The following is a 15,307-nucleotide window of genomic DNA, read 5'->3' on the forward strand; positions in this document are numbered from 1 at the left end:
CGACAACAAATACGACGACAAAAACTACGACAAAAACTACGACGACACCGACGACGACGACACGGCCTGACTTGAAGCTTTTACCGCTGCCCTTACACCTTATTAGGAACGCTAAAGGACTCTAAGTTCTCGAAGCATTCTCCGTGTTTAATTTAATTTTAAAGCATCGAGACGATGCTTCTTTGGGAGGGGGGTAATGCCACGTATCATTGTAACGTCCGTTCGTTCGCGCAAGGCCGCACGAAAGGGGTGTTATCATTTTTGTTCGTGGCGCGAGAAGCGACCAGTCTAATCTCGATTGATCGCAGCCATGAAAGGCTGCATCTAGGTTTTTCCAGATTACTGTAGATGATCTTGTCCTGCTATCTGGAAGTTTCTTTGCCGGCTTTAAATTGAGCGATGCCGCGAGCGGCGGGCATTCGTAGTTCGACGATTGACGAGCACGCTTGTTACTTACGCCGCTACCGAGTGATTCAGTTGTTTTGCGGGCGCAAGTCAGCCCAAATAAAGAGCTTCGTTTGCAAGTCTTTCTGGTGTCTTCCTGACCGCTGGACTGCCGTTACTACAACGTGACAATATCATTTAAGGCAGGAAGCTAGGCTATAGTTGGTATGAAGTTCTCTCTCACCATTAAAGTCTGGATTGAGCCCCGGCCTCCTCGACAACGGAGCCTTTGTGCTGGTAGTCCCATGCGCCCCTGCAAAGATATCGAATTCGTTATGCAAGTGATTCGCAGAATCAATCATTCTATCTATCAATCAGTCAATCTGATTAGCTGTTGCCTCAAGTTACCAAACTCATTCGGTAACGGGGTATCCCTACCTATTCGCAACTTGTTTCGTTTCGGTCTCGCTCACTGACTAGGATGAAATGTGACGCGATTGTACGATACTTACACACGATGTGACGGCACATAAGGCTAGAAATGTGAGAGCCTCACTACGCAGCTTCGACAGTAAAGTGCAAAGTGAAATCATCGCTCAAGCTTTGTGTGCTGCCGCGACCATCGGTATCCCGGCCGACGGACAGACATACTGCGGAGGAAGACTTCTTCTGTAGTGCGCTTTTGACTGCAGGCAATAAATGTCATTTCTCTTTCTCTCCCTTCCACTGGTTCAAGAAGTTCACACTAAATGCTTCCTTATTTGAGATGGTCTGAACGCAGCAACACATGGAAGTACGAGCGAGTAGTGGCTCACACATTCCGATGGCCAAGTAGGCGACCAGGACGACCAGGAGGAATACCGTGAGGCAGACGCCGAAGACAGTCTGCAGCGGGAACGGGGTGGGCGGTTCCTCCTTCTCCTGGATGCGCTTGCTGCGCGAGAAAAAGAAGCCGTTGGCGGAGGTTGCCCCAAGTGCAGCTCTCCGGTCGAACCAATGAGATAGCGTGCTCACTAAAGGCCTAGACCCGATGTAAAAAAATTCAGGGGGCACTTTGACTGTTTAAAGTGCGTAGAGGCGAAAGCCTTTGGGGGCACCCGGCTGGCGCGACGGCAAAGGAGGCGACTGGCGTGCCCGCTTAAATTCAGTGGCGCGTTATGGTGGCGGTACCTACCGGCAAACGCATGCGCAGTAGGGAGACGCGACTCAATGACGTCATTAGCGGCACTGGCAACGTCCCCACAGGATGACGTCACACCCAATCTATAACTAATTAGTAGTCATTAATCAATAACTAATTAGACTAACTACTAATCCTTACTAATTAATTACTGACTGCTAATTAATTATTAATGACTACGCAATGCACTTAATGACCGAGACATGTGTATTCATGGTTACGATACAACACTGATGACGTCATCAGCTTTATTGATACCTATAGTCTGACAGAATTTTGGCCGACAGTATGAGCCATTAAAGGCTTTTGCCATAAAAAAAAATATTGAAGCAAGACTGACGTTCCCGTGTAGGCAGTTCCATTTCAGACGAGCTGATGAGCAGTGCGCTTCACAGACGTCTATTCAAATACGCACTGGATTATACTGTGCGAGTTATTCAGATCTCTGTTGGGCGCTTCAATATTACTCTACAATTCACGGTAAACTGTGCCAGGATTGCACGCGTCACGATATGGTTTCTTGCTTGAATCAGTGAATGGGGATGACATATAGGGAAGCCTATTAAGTCGGTTTTTTGGGTACCGAATATTTACTAGCTTCAGCATGTCTTAAACACTTCGTAGTTGAGGCAGTGTGAGCATTGGATGAAAAAAAACATGGCTTGTAGTGTGTAGTTTTAGTGAACCTAGAGTCAGGGTATAATACTGCTGGTTCCGAATTGAGCGTGTAATTCAGGGAAAATAATCATTCAGCTACGGATCGCTGTCTTCTGCTGTCCATACCCTTAAATGATTACTGAGAAGTGAGGCATTACCCCGTCTCTCCTTTCCTGGTTTGCTTTATGGGGGTTTAACGTCCCAAAGCGACTCAGGCTATGAGGGACACCGTAGTGCAGGGCTCCGGAAATTTCGACCACCTGGGGTTCTTTAACCTGCACTGACATTGCAGAGTACACGGGCCTCCTAATCTAGTATTTATACTTCAATCCTGGCTCCGAAGCTGCATTTCTAGCGTTTGCGTTCAGAGTGTATTCCGACTCCGGGACACTCACCGTATGACCATGAGGGAGTCCACCCTCGTCGCTCTCGGCCGGGCCACAAAAGCGAGCTGCGTGAAAGGATCGAGTTACAGGTCTCTCTTCTTAACAGTCCGTGTCTTTAAAGCGTTACAGGCTTCGTCAAATCGAATACGTTGAGAAGGAAGGCGCCGATCCGACGCTGCACAGCATGGTGCCGCGATCAGACTGCGCAGGATGGGGGGTATTCTGTAGCGGCGCGGTCCATTCGTGTCGCGACGTTTATAATGCTCATACGTGGCCTCCGTGATTCGGCTACCTGTCAGGATTTAGGCTGGTTTGGCAGACCTCACCATGATGCCCGATCTCGGAGGCCATGGCTTACACTCAACAGGCGCTGAAACTCCCATGAACCTTCTGTGCATGGTAGGGACGTCCATGGGAATTTCAATGCCCATTGGGTAGCGCCCGCACCTCTCATCTACTGAAGTCTGCACCGGTTTTTCGCTGTCGCATTAGTAGCAAAAGGTAATTTTCCCATGCTCAGGACACGACAGTCGAAGATCTGACGTACAGATTTCGTGCTATGTGCCTTCTGATGGGGATTAGTGTCGCGTCTTTTTACATGTATAATTCAATTAGTTGCAGTTCTGTACCGCTTCACCATTTCGCATGAATATTCGTTTTGTAGCGCACACAAATAAAAGGATTCCAAGATTCCAAGTGGATTCCAAGAGAAGGCAAGCGCAGCAGGGGGCGGCAGAAAATTAGGCGGCCGGATGAGATTAAGAAGTTTGCGGGGATACGGTGGCCGAAACTGGCAAAGGACAGGATTAATGCGAGAGACATGGGAGAGCCCTTTGCCCTGCAGTGGGCGTAGTCAGGCTGATGATGATGATGATGACTAGAGGGTAGCTTGCTCCTTTTTTACTCCCGTATAGGCGTATTCGTGTTTAGATCGCCGGGATAAGAGTGTATGCGCATACCGGGTTGAAGTCGAGCAGCGTGGCGACGATGCCCTTGCCCGCCGGTGCCCCCTTCTTCTTCCCGCCAGGCTCCTCGGCGGCGACCTGGCTCTGCTCGGCCGTCAGGCAGAAGGAGGCAGTCTTGGTCAGCTTCTCGCTCGCGTCCCGCTGCTGCGGCTTCTTCTTGCTGCCTTCCACCGCCATGCCCTGTTTGGTAATGCCGACAGTGCTGCGCGCAAAGCAGACAGACATCGCGATCATCCATCCGGTTATAACGCGCTGGATCGACGGACGTGTACTACACATCTTTCCAATAGACGTTCCCTGGGCGTCGCCACACTGCTTACTGGACCTATGTCTGAACCTGGTACTAGCGTAAGTGGCAGCGGGCGATCGTGCTTCGAAAAGTCCGGAGAGGTAGAGTTTGGACACCTGCCTCAAACCGACGTACAGTCTTTGTCATAAGTAACCAGGCTGCATGGTTTGCTTCTCCTTTGTATAGTAGAGCCCTCACGGCTTCCCTAACGATGAAAAAGTTCTTCGAAGGTGAGGACAGCGGTTCTCCTTACCATACAGAGATTTAGAGCTTGAGGGCTCTCATAATAGTTTATATATACGACTGAGATGCAAAACCATGCAGCCTGGTTACTTTTGACAAAGACTGTACATAAGACGCAATCCAACCAATGGCATCGCCTTGTTGTGCCGTTGAAGCCAGCCGTCCTGCATCAGCTTGAAGCCGTGGCAGGTCCAAGGGGACTGATCGCGACCTGCCCCTTTATGCCCCATGAGAGCAACCATCCAAGATCCGCTTGTGCCGACCTTCCCAGGTCACGTGACGACGCATGACGCATCGTGAAGGGCGTGTACTCGCGACAGAGTACGATAATTCTAATTTTTGCACCATGCGAAAAGTGGGAGTTTCGTAGTAAGACATACTACACCTAGGCTGACGCAAGGTTCCGATTAGAACATATTCGTACAGCTATCGGGGCAAAAGAGGTGACGTATCTCACCCCTGAGCCGCCTTGGGTGCACCAGTACCTGGGGAAGGAGGGCTAGCAGCGCTGGGCTGTTGGTGTTGCGCTGCGTCGGGCTTTATTGCAAGTCGCTGGACACGGGAGAACAGGGCCTGGCACCTGCGACGTCGGAGACCTGGGGCAGCGGCTGCTTGACAGAATGCGCAGGGCACCCCCAAGGACGTGCGCAGACGAGCTGATGATGATTATGATGATGTCCTCGGGCGCTCTGTGTCAGGTGCGCACGTTCGGCTCGGTCCCTCGTCTTCTTCAAGGCGCTACCTATCTGGTTTGGTTTATGGTGGTTTGTCCCTAAGCTACTCAGGCTATGTGGGACGCCGTAGTGAAGGGCGTCGGAAATTTCGACCACCTGGGGTTCTTTAACGTGCACTGACATCGCACAGTACACGGCCCGGGCCTCTAGAATTTCGCCTCCATCGAAATTCGGCCGCCGCGGCCGTGATCGAACCCCGGCCGGGAGCGGCCGGGAATAATTTCGACCTCCAGTATGGCACCTCTTTCTCTCTTTCTTCTTGCACTCCCACCACTCCCTTCGGCGCGGTTCAGGTGTCCGCCGAGATATGTGAGACAGATACTGTGCCATATTTCCTTTACTCAAAAAACAATTTACCAATTGTACTGCGCGACGTCAGAGCACGTTAAAGAACCCTAGGCGCCCTAGGTGGTCTAAATTTCCGGAGCCCTTCACTACGGCGTCCCTCATAGCAGGAGGAGTTGCTTTGGGCCTCCCCCCCTTTTTCAACTTATGCCTCATGGCAGACTTCTCGAATAAAAAAAAACCATAAATCAAACCAAACCAAACCTATTCTTCTCCGTCTTCGCTCTGCGTTTTTTTTTTTGTTTTTCACTCCAACTGTCATTTCCTACTTTAGGCAATGGCCAAACACAGCGCTCGGTTCATAAACGCGGCTGGCCACGCTGACAGAGCCCGTCCCCCTTCCCATAGTTCCGCTGTAGATCGGGTAAATGTGTAGAAGCAAACTTGTACTTCGTGGCGACTATAGTGGCGACGTTTGCGTCCCAATGTAGACCAGTGGGCTGTCCGAAACTCGTCTCCTTCGTTCCGCGAGGCATTCCAGCACCCCTGTGGGCCACACGGTCGTTTCTGAGCGATGCTGTGCTGACCGCAAAGGTGATTCACGTTCCCTATGTTGACGTCGCTGTAATGGCCTCTGTGCTCGTAGTCGTGTTTATCTTGTGGCACGAGCGTTGTTTTGACATTTCAAGTTGCCAAAATCTACGTAATGTCACGAAAGGTGTTTGGCGATCCACCTTGTTGCGTTCAAATGAACGTGATCGCTGGAATGCGTTGTCTGTGACCTAAACAAGGTTTACAACCCACAGGGGGGTTGTTTCGTGTTGCCCCTGCGTAAACCAGCGCTGACTTGATGCAAACACCTTCTCTGGGTCACTTATGGGTGTTATCCGTTACTGTGTCGAGAGCCTGCAAGATCCCAATATTTTTTGTATTTTCTTGCCGTTATACGACCTGCTAGCTTCCCATAATAAGACGCATTGAAATCAGTACGCGAGATCGCGGGATGCCAAGTTGCAAACATGTCGTGCGCTCATGTCGCGAAAGTGCCGCACACCGATCTTTCCGCCTTGAATATTAAACACTACTTTTGTAAGACGTCGGGAAAGATGCATTCCTAGCTGTCTTGAAAGTTTGGTATCATATGGCGTAACAAGCTATGCAGTAAGTTAGTAAATGCGCCTTGAAGGTGACGTTTCCTTGCGTCATATGCAGGATCTCCTGTGCCGATTGCATTCACATCTGTACCGGTGAAATCGGCCAAATTTCATGGCCGAAAGAACGTAAGTGCGGGGTCGCTGGAAGTAATCGTATTGCCAGTGCCGTGACGGATTACGTCTACTAGCGTAATCACCGCATCAAGCCAGACAATGCCGCCGCGAAGTGAAAGACCTTTATGGCGTAGATGTTGCTCGGATTGTTGCTATTCTAAACAGTGCTTAACTCTATCTACAAGACAGATGGAAATACACACCATGCATACTCGTAAGTATTGCTTCACATCCTGCATATTTAAAGCGACAAGAGACCGCCTCCATTTCGTTGTCAGCAGGGGGCCCGACCTGTTTGGGCCCTAAAACATCAATGTTGCTGTCGTGACAAGGCCAGCAACCATATTTCATTCCCTCTTCACTATGACAGATCAAGTTCACACTTGAGCAGCGGCCAGGCTATAATAATCTACCTAACTGGTTACATCATTCTTTGTGACGCTCATCATCGTGTTTCACTCTTTTTGTGCTAGTATTTGTGAGACTGTCAAATAATTATCCGTTAAAGAGACGCCTGTGTGCTATGTCAGCGTACTTCGAGAACAAAACACATAAAGAAACCCATTGCATGTGCTTAATATCTAGTACAAACAAAGCACAGGACCTGGGCTATCAAGATGCTCTGTACAGAATTTTGGGAGTCTAGACCTGTCATCGTGGCTCGGTGGTCAGGGTGTTCAAGCCAGGGGACCCAGGTTCGATGCTGACCTCAGCGGCCATGTTTCAGTGGAGGTGAAATGCAAAAGCACCTTTTTTTCTGTGCAATGTCAACACACATTAAAAGTACCCAGGTGATCTACATTAATCTGGAGTCCTACACTATAGTGTCTGTCATAGCCCATGTGCCACTTCGGGACATTAAACCTGACAATTCACAGTTTACTTCATTGAGAGTAACTGTGTGGAGAACAAACTGTTAATTCACTTGCCAGTTCTGATATAGCACTTCAAGCTGTTTCACGGGCGTTTTAGCCATTCTCGACCTTTTTGTGCCCTGTATGTTCTTGCAAGCCGTGAAAATTTAGCAAAAGTATGTTGATGGTTTTCTGTCACAGTGCCGTTTAACCCCTTCACCGTTTTGTTATGTCAACGAATTTCTTAACAAAACTGATTATTTTTTTTATTCCTGATTTCGATTAATATTGCAATAAAAACCATGCATTCGATCTTTAAAAAAATATTTGAAGCAAACATGAAGTCAAATTAGCATATTGAAGTTTATTATTCCTCGCAATACAGAAAACCAACTTCCTGCAGGTAATAAGCGATAAATATATTCAAGCAAGTCATCAGGTGAGCTTATAGTGGTCTAACCGGGAGCTGCGAAAAAAGGAAACCGAGGGGGTCGCGTAGGGATGTTGCTGACGTCGATCTACATCCACTGTCGTGCGCTCGCGATGTTGCATCAGAGCTGTCCTCTTCTTCATCGGAAGAGCTGATCAGTACAGCGTCATCACTATCGTCCTCGCTCCCTGAAACAATGTACACTTCAGTGTCTGAATCACCATCGTTTGAAGAAGGTGACGAGGAAGAAAAGCGTCTTTTCCGAGAAGACGGCTCAACAAAACACGCATCGCCTCCGCCGGATGCCATTTTTAAAACCCAGGTTGCCATACGAAAAAAATGTTTATGTGGTAGAAGAAAACGAAATTATCAGGTCAGTGCTGCCATCTGTCGACTAAAATGCCATCTAAGCCCCACACGAGCGCTGCTCGTCCGAAACGCTGAAAGGAAGAACCTATTCGGCGAGGACGAGCTACAGTCGTCCAAAACGGTTTGGGGACGGCTTGGCAAGGACGAGCGCAGCTCGTCCAAAACGGTCCAAAACGTGAAACTGGTTAAACTGGACCAGTGAACAGAGTTTCTCAGCCAGAATTGCTGTTTTGCCATTACAGTGCTCCCATGAGTTGGTTTGACACGGTGGGCATAGCCAACCTCGCCAAGTCTGCCCTCAACTCGGCCCAGAAACGGATTGACCGAGCGCTTGACATCCAGTCTGACGAGGCAGCTGGCTTCAGCCTGCCTAATGGTATGTTACCACAATGAATAGATCATAGTGACCACAGTTTCTAGTCTTTTAGCAAGCGTATTTGGTGCTATTTGACATAGTGGGTGTCACATGATCTCTGCCTTTATCTCCATACATGCATGTGAAAATAAAAGACAAAACAGAAAGGAGGTGAGGTTGCCAAACACTCCATAGTATATGCACCAAGGACACTAGTAAAGGCAATAATGCATCTAGCCTTGCCACTTGAGGGGAGGTTGTCAAGCACTTAATGACAGTGATAAGCGGCTGAAGATGGCATGCCTTTTCGACTTCACTGGAAGCATGTAGATGCGCATCCGGCATACCAGAAGCAGAGCCTGTTTTGTGTCATCTCATGTTATGAGGGTGGGACACCATCAGCATGCCATTTTATCTCTTTATGACCCACGATGCATTTGTTAAGAGGTAGCTTATTGTGGGAAGCTGTCATGGGTAGTTCTGTCTGGCAGTCCTCGATCTGTTTCCTGGGTTTCCACAAGGGTTCTGACAGATAATTTATATTCGGGGGGAGGGCATAATTATCACCTAGCCTTTAAACCTTGGTGTGTTTTCTTTTTCTTACAACTTACTGTGACTATTTCCTTCTTCTCCATCCATTTTGAGTTAACCTCCACTTGGTTTGCACTTTCTGAAAATTGATCACCACATGACTTTTTAAACACCAGAGCATCTTGGATCTCTGTGGTATCATCATGTACCTGGGTACATGAGAATGCTTCGCTAGGTGAGAGCATGCCTTATCGCTTCCCTGTCTTACATGCTGCAACTGCAGATATGATCTTTGTCACCGGTCGGGCAAAGTTCCAAACTACTTGCCTCTTTGCTATTACCTCTCAGATTTTCCTGGTGTTCATCCTTTTTAACACTAACCCTGCCATTCCCAAATGTTGAGGCCAAACCTTCTGCTTTGCCCGCACAGACACCGACTCCTTCTTCCTGTCGTTTGGCCTCGGCGATGAGCTGTCGAAATCCAAGACGCCGACATCCACCCAGCCAACACCGTCTCGCCGCCATGATGTGCAACCCGAGAGCCGGCCAGATGGTGCTGACACAGAGTCTTCTAAGCTGGCCTCAGGCTGGGAGTCATTCCTGGAAGCCACGTCTTCGGCTGTGGTCAAGCCTTTCACAGATGCCTCGGCCGTCCTCCTACAGCCGACCAAGGTCCCGCCACCGGCAAGTAGCGCAGGTCAGTCTAATAGAATCTATATTTTTTGCCGCAGCACTTACCTAGTGGTTTAAAGAGAGAAAAAAATTTTGGGTCACATGTTTTCTTATTTGCAATGGTGTGCAAGACATTTATTGGTATACATAGTTAACCTCATGATATTTGCCCATGACGGCTATATGATTTATAACTTACTTTCTTCTCATACAAAGAATTGAAAAGCTTTGTCACCTCACCATCGTGTCATGGCTCAGCATCTGTGATGTTTGGCTATTGAGCTTACTGTTGCAGCTGTGATGGCTACATTATAGTTGGAGGCAAAATGCAAACCACTCATATGGTGAGATTTTGGTGCGTGTTAAAGAACCCTAGGTAGTGGAAATTAATCCGGAGCCCCTCACTATTGTGCGCCTTATAGCCCGCAAACTTGCCCTGGCACAAGAAAGCCATCAGTCAAATCAACATAGCCTGATTATATTCGGTATCCCAGATATCTTGCAGCTTTTTCTATGTACATTGGTGCCCTACGCAAGAGAAGCATGATCCGATAACTGTCATATTGGTGTACAGGTGCCGTCAGAAGGAAATGGAAGGAAATATTAACGAAACAATTTAATCATTGCTCCCCCAATTCATGCATCCTTTAATGCACATGTGCAGCCTAATTGAGTCTGTGCTAATCGCACTGTGAGCCAACTAACATGGACCATTATGCTTTAGATTTAAAGAAATTAAATTTTTTGACAAAGTCGCCTTGCATTTACTTTTGACAGCGAGTGTACAAGGTCACTGAGCCACCTTAGGAAATAATGAGCATATTTAAAATTTATGAGCTGAATGGCGCATAACTAACGTGTGCTTTTTACGGATTTTTCTGTACAGTACATGTAAAGTGGGATGGGATGCTATAGATGGCGGTAATAGCACATTATTTCACCTTCATAATCATTTCATGCATGTTGCCAAATGGTGTCATCCCAAATGTGCACAGGAGGTTGAACAGGTTTTGCCATCTAGACAACATATACAGAACTAATTTGTACTAGTAGCGCCATCTGTAGCATTATGTCTCAGTAATTAACATGGAAACCCGAGTATGCGTGCATTTTTTTCATGGTGCTTTTTGCATGCTTGTCGTACAATGGTGAATGTGTTGTGGCTGCTCCCTGCAGGACTGTCACCGACCGGTGCTTCTGAAACGCCGGCGATAGCAGGGAGCGGAGGCAGGGACAGTCCACTGAGCATTGACTTGCCGATCTATCCACCTCTGGAGCAGTCCGCGGAGTCAGACGGGTCGACGGAAACGCTGCTCGGATCATCGTTTCCTGGGAGTTCATCTCCGCTGAGCCAGAGTCGAGAGTCGTTCTCCGACTGGCAGGGCACTGCCAAGGAACCAAAGGACGGAGGCGGTGTGATCATCCGCGAGCCGGAACACGCTTCCAGCTCGGGGTACCCCGCCGTGTCGCCTGCTCACGAGTCCAGCAGTCTTCTTCCAGAAATCAGCAGCTCTGCACCCAGTCGGGAGTCGTCTTCATCAGCAGTGGCTAGCAGGTCTTCATCTAGAGACGAGTTGACAGCAGATAAAAATGGTTCCGATGTCTCAGTTCTACACAAAGTGGAATTGTCGGACAGCTTTGTGGGGCAGGAATGTGAGGTGGTGCCCGACGCAAGCGACGAAACGGCACAGGCGTGCGAATCCGACTCGGGGCCAGACGGATTTCTCTCCCAAGACCTGTGGGTCGCTGTCGACGCTGCACTAGACACCGTTGAAAAGAAGGAAGATGATGCTGATGCTCAGGGCGCTGGTGGTGACTCCATAGCCGCCCCTGCGATGCTGATAGAGGGACCCAGTGAAGTCGCTGGTCTCACTGAAGTGAACCGGTTGGAGAGTGAGCCCAGTGATCGAGCAGACGGCGACGGTTCACCGGTGAAAGTGGAAGACCCCGCTGCCGCCACTGCCGCTGCAGTCAAGGAGGAGTGTGAAACGCAGTCAGTTGCCGGAAGTGCGCACTCGGCGGAGACGAGTTCGTCGGCTTCGTTTGTGCGGATATCGACGGAGGAGACGGAAGACTCACGCAAGTCCAGCAGTCCATCAGGTGACGAGGAAGGGGAGACGGTGTCCTCGTCGGACATCGAGATCATCTCATCGGTCAACGGTGGGTCCAGCATCGACCAGTTCAGTGCAGTGTCACCAGCGAGGCACCTGTGGACTATACAGTCGGACGCGCACGACGAGAAGCGCTCGGAGAGTCCGGAAGCGGCTGGAGAGACTGAGGATTCGCTAGGCCTCCCTCTCGGTGAGCCTCTTCTTGGTAAAAATTTATCACCAGGTCTGATTGGCTGTTCAGTTCATTCTGTCTCGCTTGCTTTGAGGTTTGTACAGTAGTTCTCGACTTTTCGTGTCTCTCGGTTGTGTAGTTGGGCGAGAGCAATACAGTCTTCAACCAGCTTTGACACTTATCATTGACTCCCGTGGAGTTCTATATGCCTTACACACAGACTTCTTTGTCAAAGAATGTTACACTTTGAAGCCTTCCAAGCAGAAAATGTAGTGCCAGACACAGTGAACTCTTGCTTGAATAAAGCTCAGCTTGAAAAATATTTCAGAATAATGAACTTTTCAACAATTCCTGTCAGTTTTATTTCAGTCTGGGATGCAGGTTTTGTTGTGTTGGATTTTGGGGCGCATAAGCATCTAAGGCTGTCATGCGCCAAGCTGTCTCATCAGCTGGATGCAGAAAGCAACATTTTGGTTTTGGGACGGCACAGTTTTGTGGCATTAACTCGATGACCTGTGCTCATCTAACAGGCCAAGCACTATTGTTCAGTACTCATACAGAATAACCAGTTTTTAGGGGAGAGTTCAGTAGAGCAGAACAACTGAAACGTGTGCTGTCAGTGTTCTAGGCGCTGGGCGGCCAATTCTTCACTAAGGCGCTCCTGGGCTCGTTTTTGCCAATACTTCATTTTGTTCTCAAAGGAGGTATGGGTGGGTAAATTAACAAAGAGATTTTGAGTAAGTAGGGAGAAACCTTGCCCATAAGAGCGCCACTTTCACCGGAGGTATGTCATGCATCCTGCAATAACTAGCACTTATATTTTTGACACTTTGTTTACACACATGCGCACGAACGTGCGCCACACACACACACACACACACACACACGCACACACACATCACAGGGGATCTTAATTTATTTATTTTCTGGCATTGATCAATTTAGAGTATTACTGAATATGTTATCGCTTAAAGCTAATTGATTAGGAAAGCAGAAGAAAACACAACCACATGCCGCCAGTGGGAACCGAACCCACGATCTCCGAATTACGCGTCCGGTGCTCTACCAACTGAGCTACGGCGGCAGCTGTTGAATCTTCTGCTTTCGGGGGTATTTATGCTTACAAGTGACCTAACCTTGAGAATGTTCATCAGCGCCACCCACGTTCATAAGCGGCGGACAAAGTACGTTCTGAGTTACCACTTATGTGACGTGGAATGTCATTGAACGACGAGGGTGAAAGCTGTGTGAGAACCGTCTATGCTTCCTATGGCCTCAGTTCTGGCAGCCTTGACATCATAGGAATCAAAAGAGGGTTCTCACACAGCTTCCACCCTCGTCATTTGATGACGTTCCACATGACACCAGCAGTAACCCAGGACATACTACGTCGGCCGCTTATGAACGTGGGTGGCGCTGATGAACACTCTCAAGGTTAGGTCACTTGTAAACATAAATACCCCCGAAAGCAGATTTGACAGCTGCCGCCGTAGCTCAGTTGGTAGAGCACCGGACGCGTAATTCAGAGGTCGAGGGTTCGGTTCCCACCGGTGCCATGTGGTTGTTTTTTCTTCTGCTTTTCTAATCAATTAGCTTTAAGCGATAACATATTCAGTAATATTCTAAATTGATCAACACCACAAAATAAATAAATTAATTAAAATCCCCTGTGTCCCTTGGTTTCTGTGGCTGTTGGCTTCTCCCATACTTATAATGAGCCCCTCATTCACCTTTCTTTATATATATATATGCACAACAAAGGCCCTGTGGCAATCTGAAAGCACCTCGCTGTTTCTTGTCTTATGCAGAGGGCGCCACCGGAGGTCTAGGAGATATGTCAGAAGTGGAGGACCTAAGAGCAGTGAGTGTGACCTTCACTGTGACTCGTTTGTTTTTGTTTTCTGTTGCAGCATTGCATCGCAAACATGCGCCCTGAAAGCCCATGCTATGGCATCATGCGTAGGTTGTGTTAAGTCATTCGCTGCCTTCATGGTTTCACTGGTCATGTACATTCTGGCAATATTCTGGTATATAATCTTCTCTCCTGATGAGTGGATTGCAACTTTTTTTTTTTCTGCGTTTGTAGGTGAACACCAATGTCAGAAGGAGAAATATGGAGTTGCCTCTGCTTTATTTTCTTTTTTCAGTTGTACAGATGAAGATTGGCTTGTGCTGCTACCTTTTGTAGCATTTGAGATCACCTTGTTGCCTCTGCATAGATTGCTACTCATGTTTTTGTTTTACATATGTATGCATGCATGCATACGTACAAACAAAAACATGAGTAGAAATCTATACTTCAGCCGCCGCGGTGGCTCAGTGGTAATGGTGCTTGGCTGCTGACCCGAAAGACGCGGGTTCAATCCCGGCCGCGGCGGCTGAATTTCTTTGGAGGAGAAATTCTAGAGGCCCGTGTACTGTGCGGTGTCAGTGCACGTTAAAGAACCCCAGGTGGTCGAAATTTCCAGAGCCCTCCACTACGGCGTCCCTCATAGCCTGAGTCGCTTTGGGACGTTAAACCCCATAAACCAAACCAGAAATCTATACTTCAATCAGTACTACTTCAGCAGTCAATACTTCTTCAGCAATCAATACTTCTCACACTGTTTGCACTACTCTCCCAGCATGCACCAGCCAACCTCCTCAGTCAGCTCTCTCCCCTCTCTCTTTTTCCCAGCGGCTGAACAAGCTGCAGAGTGTGCTGGACGCCCGGGAGCGTAAGGTCTTCCTCCTCAGCAAGGAGATGGCTGAGATGGCCGACAGCAACGCTGCCCTCCAGAGGTAGGGGACTCTCCGGCTCCCCAGTCTTTTCAGGGATTCTGTTGCCATTCTGTTGTCCCTTTCTCTCTTTCCCATTCATTCATTCATTCATTCATTCATTCATTCATTCATTCATTCATTCATTCATTCACTCATTCATAGTATCCTTATGTCCACCCAGGCTGAAACTATTAGTGTATATAAATAAGGGTATTCCGAATAATACTACAGTTGAGCCCACTTATGACGAACACTCAGTTATTACAAACAAAAGACGTCACGTGACCGTCACAGTTGACATCTGGGCTATGGCACTGAATCTCAGCCAGAACAAACATCCTTGGACATAAAATTTTGTTAAAGCGAACACACGGGCACCAGGAACTCAGATGATGTGGCACACTAAGAGGTCTTTGTCTTTCATCGTCATTGATACCGCTTTCACTTTTTGCGGGGAGACCGTTTCTTCTATCGGTTACACGAGAAAAGAGAGGAAAAAAAGTCCACAGCTGATTTTCAAAGTCACCTCGGTTTCTGTGGCCTTCTTGCCCCGATTTGCGAAACCGCCTCTTCCTTTCTCAGATAGTCTTCCTTTTCAAATGTGGCATCCTATGAACCTTTTCATGGCGGGTCATAAAAGAGAACTCATGCCTGAAAAAAAC

The 15,307-nt window shown here is 48.2% G+C and overlaps 2 protein-coding genes across 3 annotated transcripts in view; one reads left to right on the forward strand and one right to left on the reverse strand.

Moving 5' to 3' along the window:
* Window positions 1–578: 578 nt before the first annotated feature.
* LOC149348996 (uncharacterized) lies at window positions 579–3,756 on the reverse strand. The gene is made up of 4 exons (XM_089541881.1): window positions 3,567–3,756; window positions 2,617–2,672; window positions 1,200–1,318; window positions 579–697 (listed from the first exon to the last, which is right to left on the reverse strand). The coding sequence occupies exons 1-4, from the start codon at window positions 3,747–3,749 to the stop codon at window positions 579–581; spliced, it is 477 nt and encodes a 158-aa protein (XP_089398007.1). The 5' UTR covers window positions 3,750–3,756.
* Window positions 3,757–5,529: 1,773 nt separating this feature from the next.
* LOC149348997 (TATA element modulatory factor-like) overlaps window positions 5,530–15,307 on the forward strand; it is a 37,548-nt gene continuing 27,770 nt past the window's right edge. Inside the window, exons 1-7 of one of the 2 annotated variants that reach the window (XM_089541095.1) lie at window positions 5,530–5,717; window positions 6,336–6,403; window positions 8,287–8,420; window positions 9,361–9,627; window positions 10,779–11,903; window positions 13,694–13,746; window positions 14,563–14,666. In XM_089541095.1, coding sequence (XP_089397221.1) covers window positions 6,390–6,403; window positions 8,287–8,420; window positions 9,361–9,627; window positions 10,779–11,903; window positions 13,694–13,746; window positions 14,563–14,666 — 1,697 coding nt within the window. In that variant the 5' untranslated portion in view covers window positions 5,530–5,717; window positions 6,336–6,389. The remainder of the gene's footprint in view (window positions 5,718–6,335; window positions 6,404–8,286; window positions 8,421–9,360; window positions 9,628–10,778; window positions 11,904–13,693; window positions 13,747–14,562; window positions 14,667–15,307) is intronic. The other variant, XM_089541096.1, reaches the window with a different exon arrangement.

Source organism: Amblyomma mixtum, chromosome 4 (genome assembly GCF_055824585.1).
Source record: "Amblyomma mixtum isolate Tamu chromosome 4, ASM5582458v1, whole genome shotgun sequence".
Taxonomy (NCBI): domain Eukaryota; kingdom Metazoa; phylum Arthropoda; class Arachnida; order Ixodida; family Ixodidae; genus Amblyomma; species Amblyomma mixtum.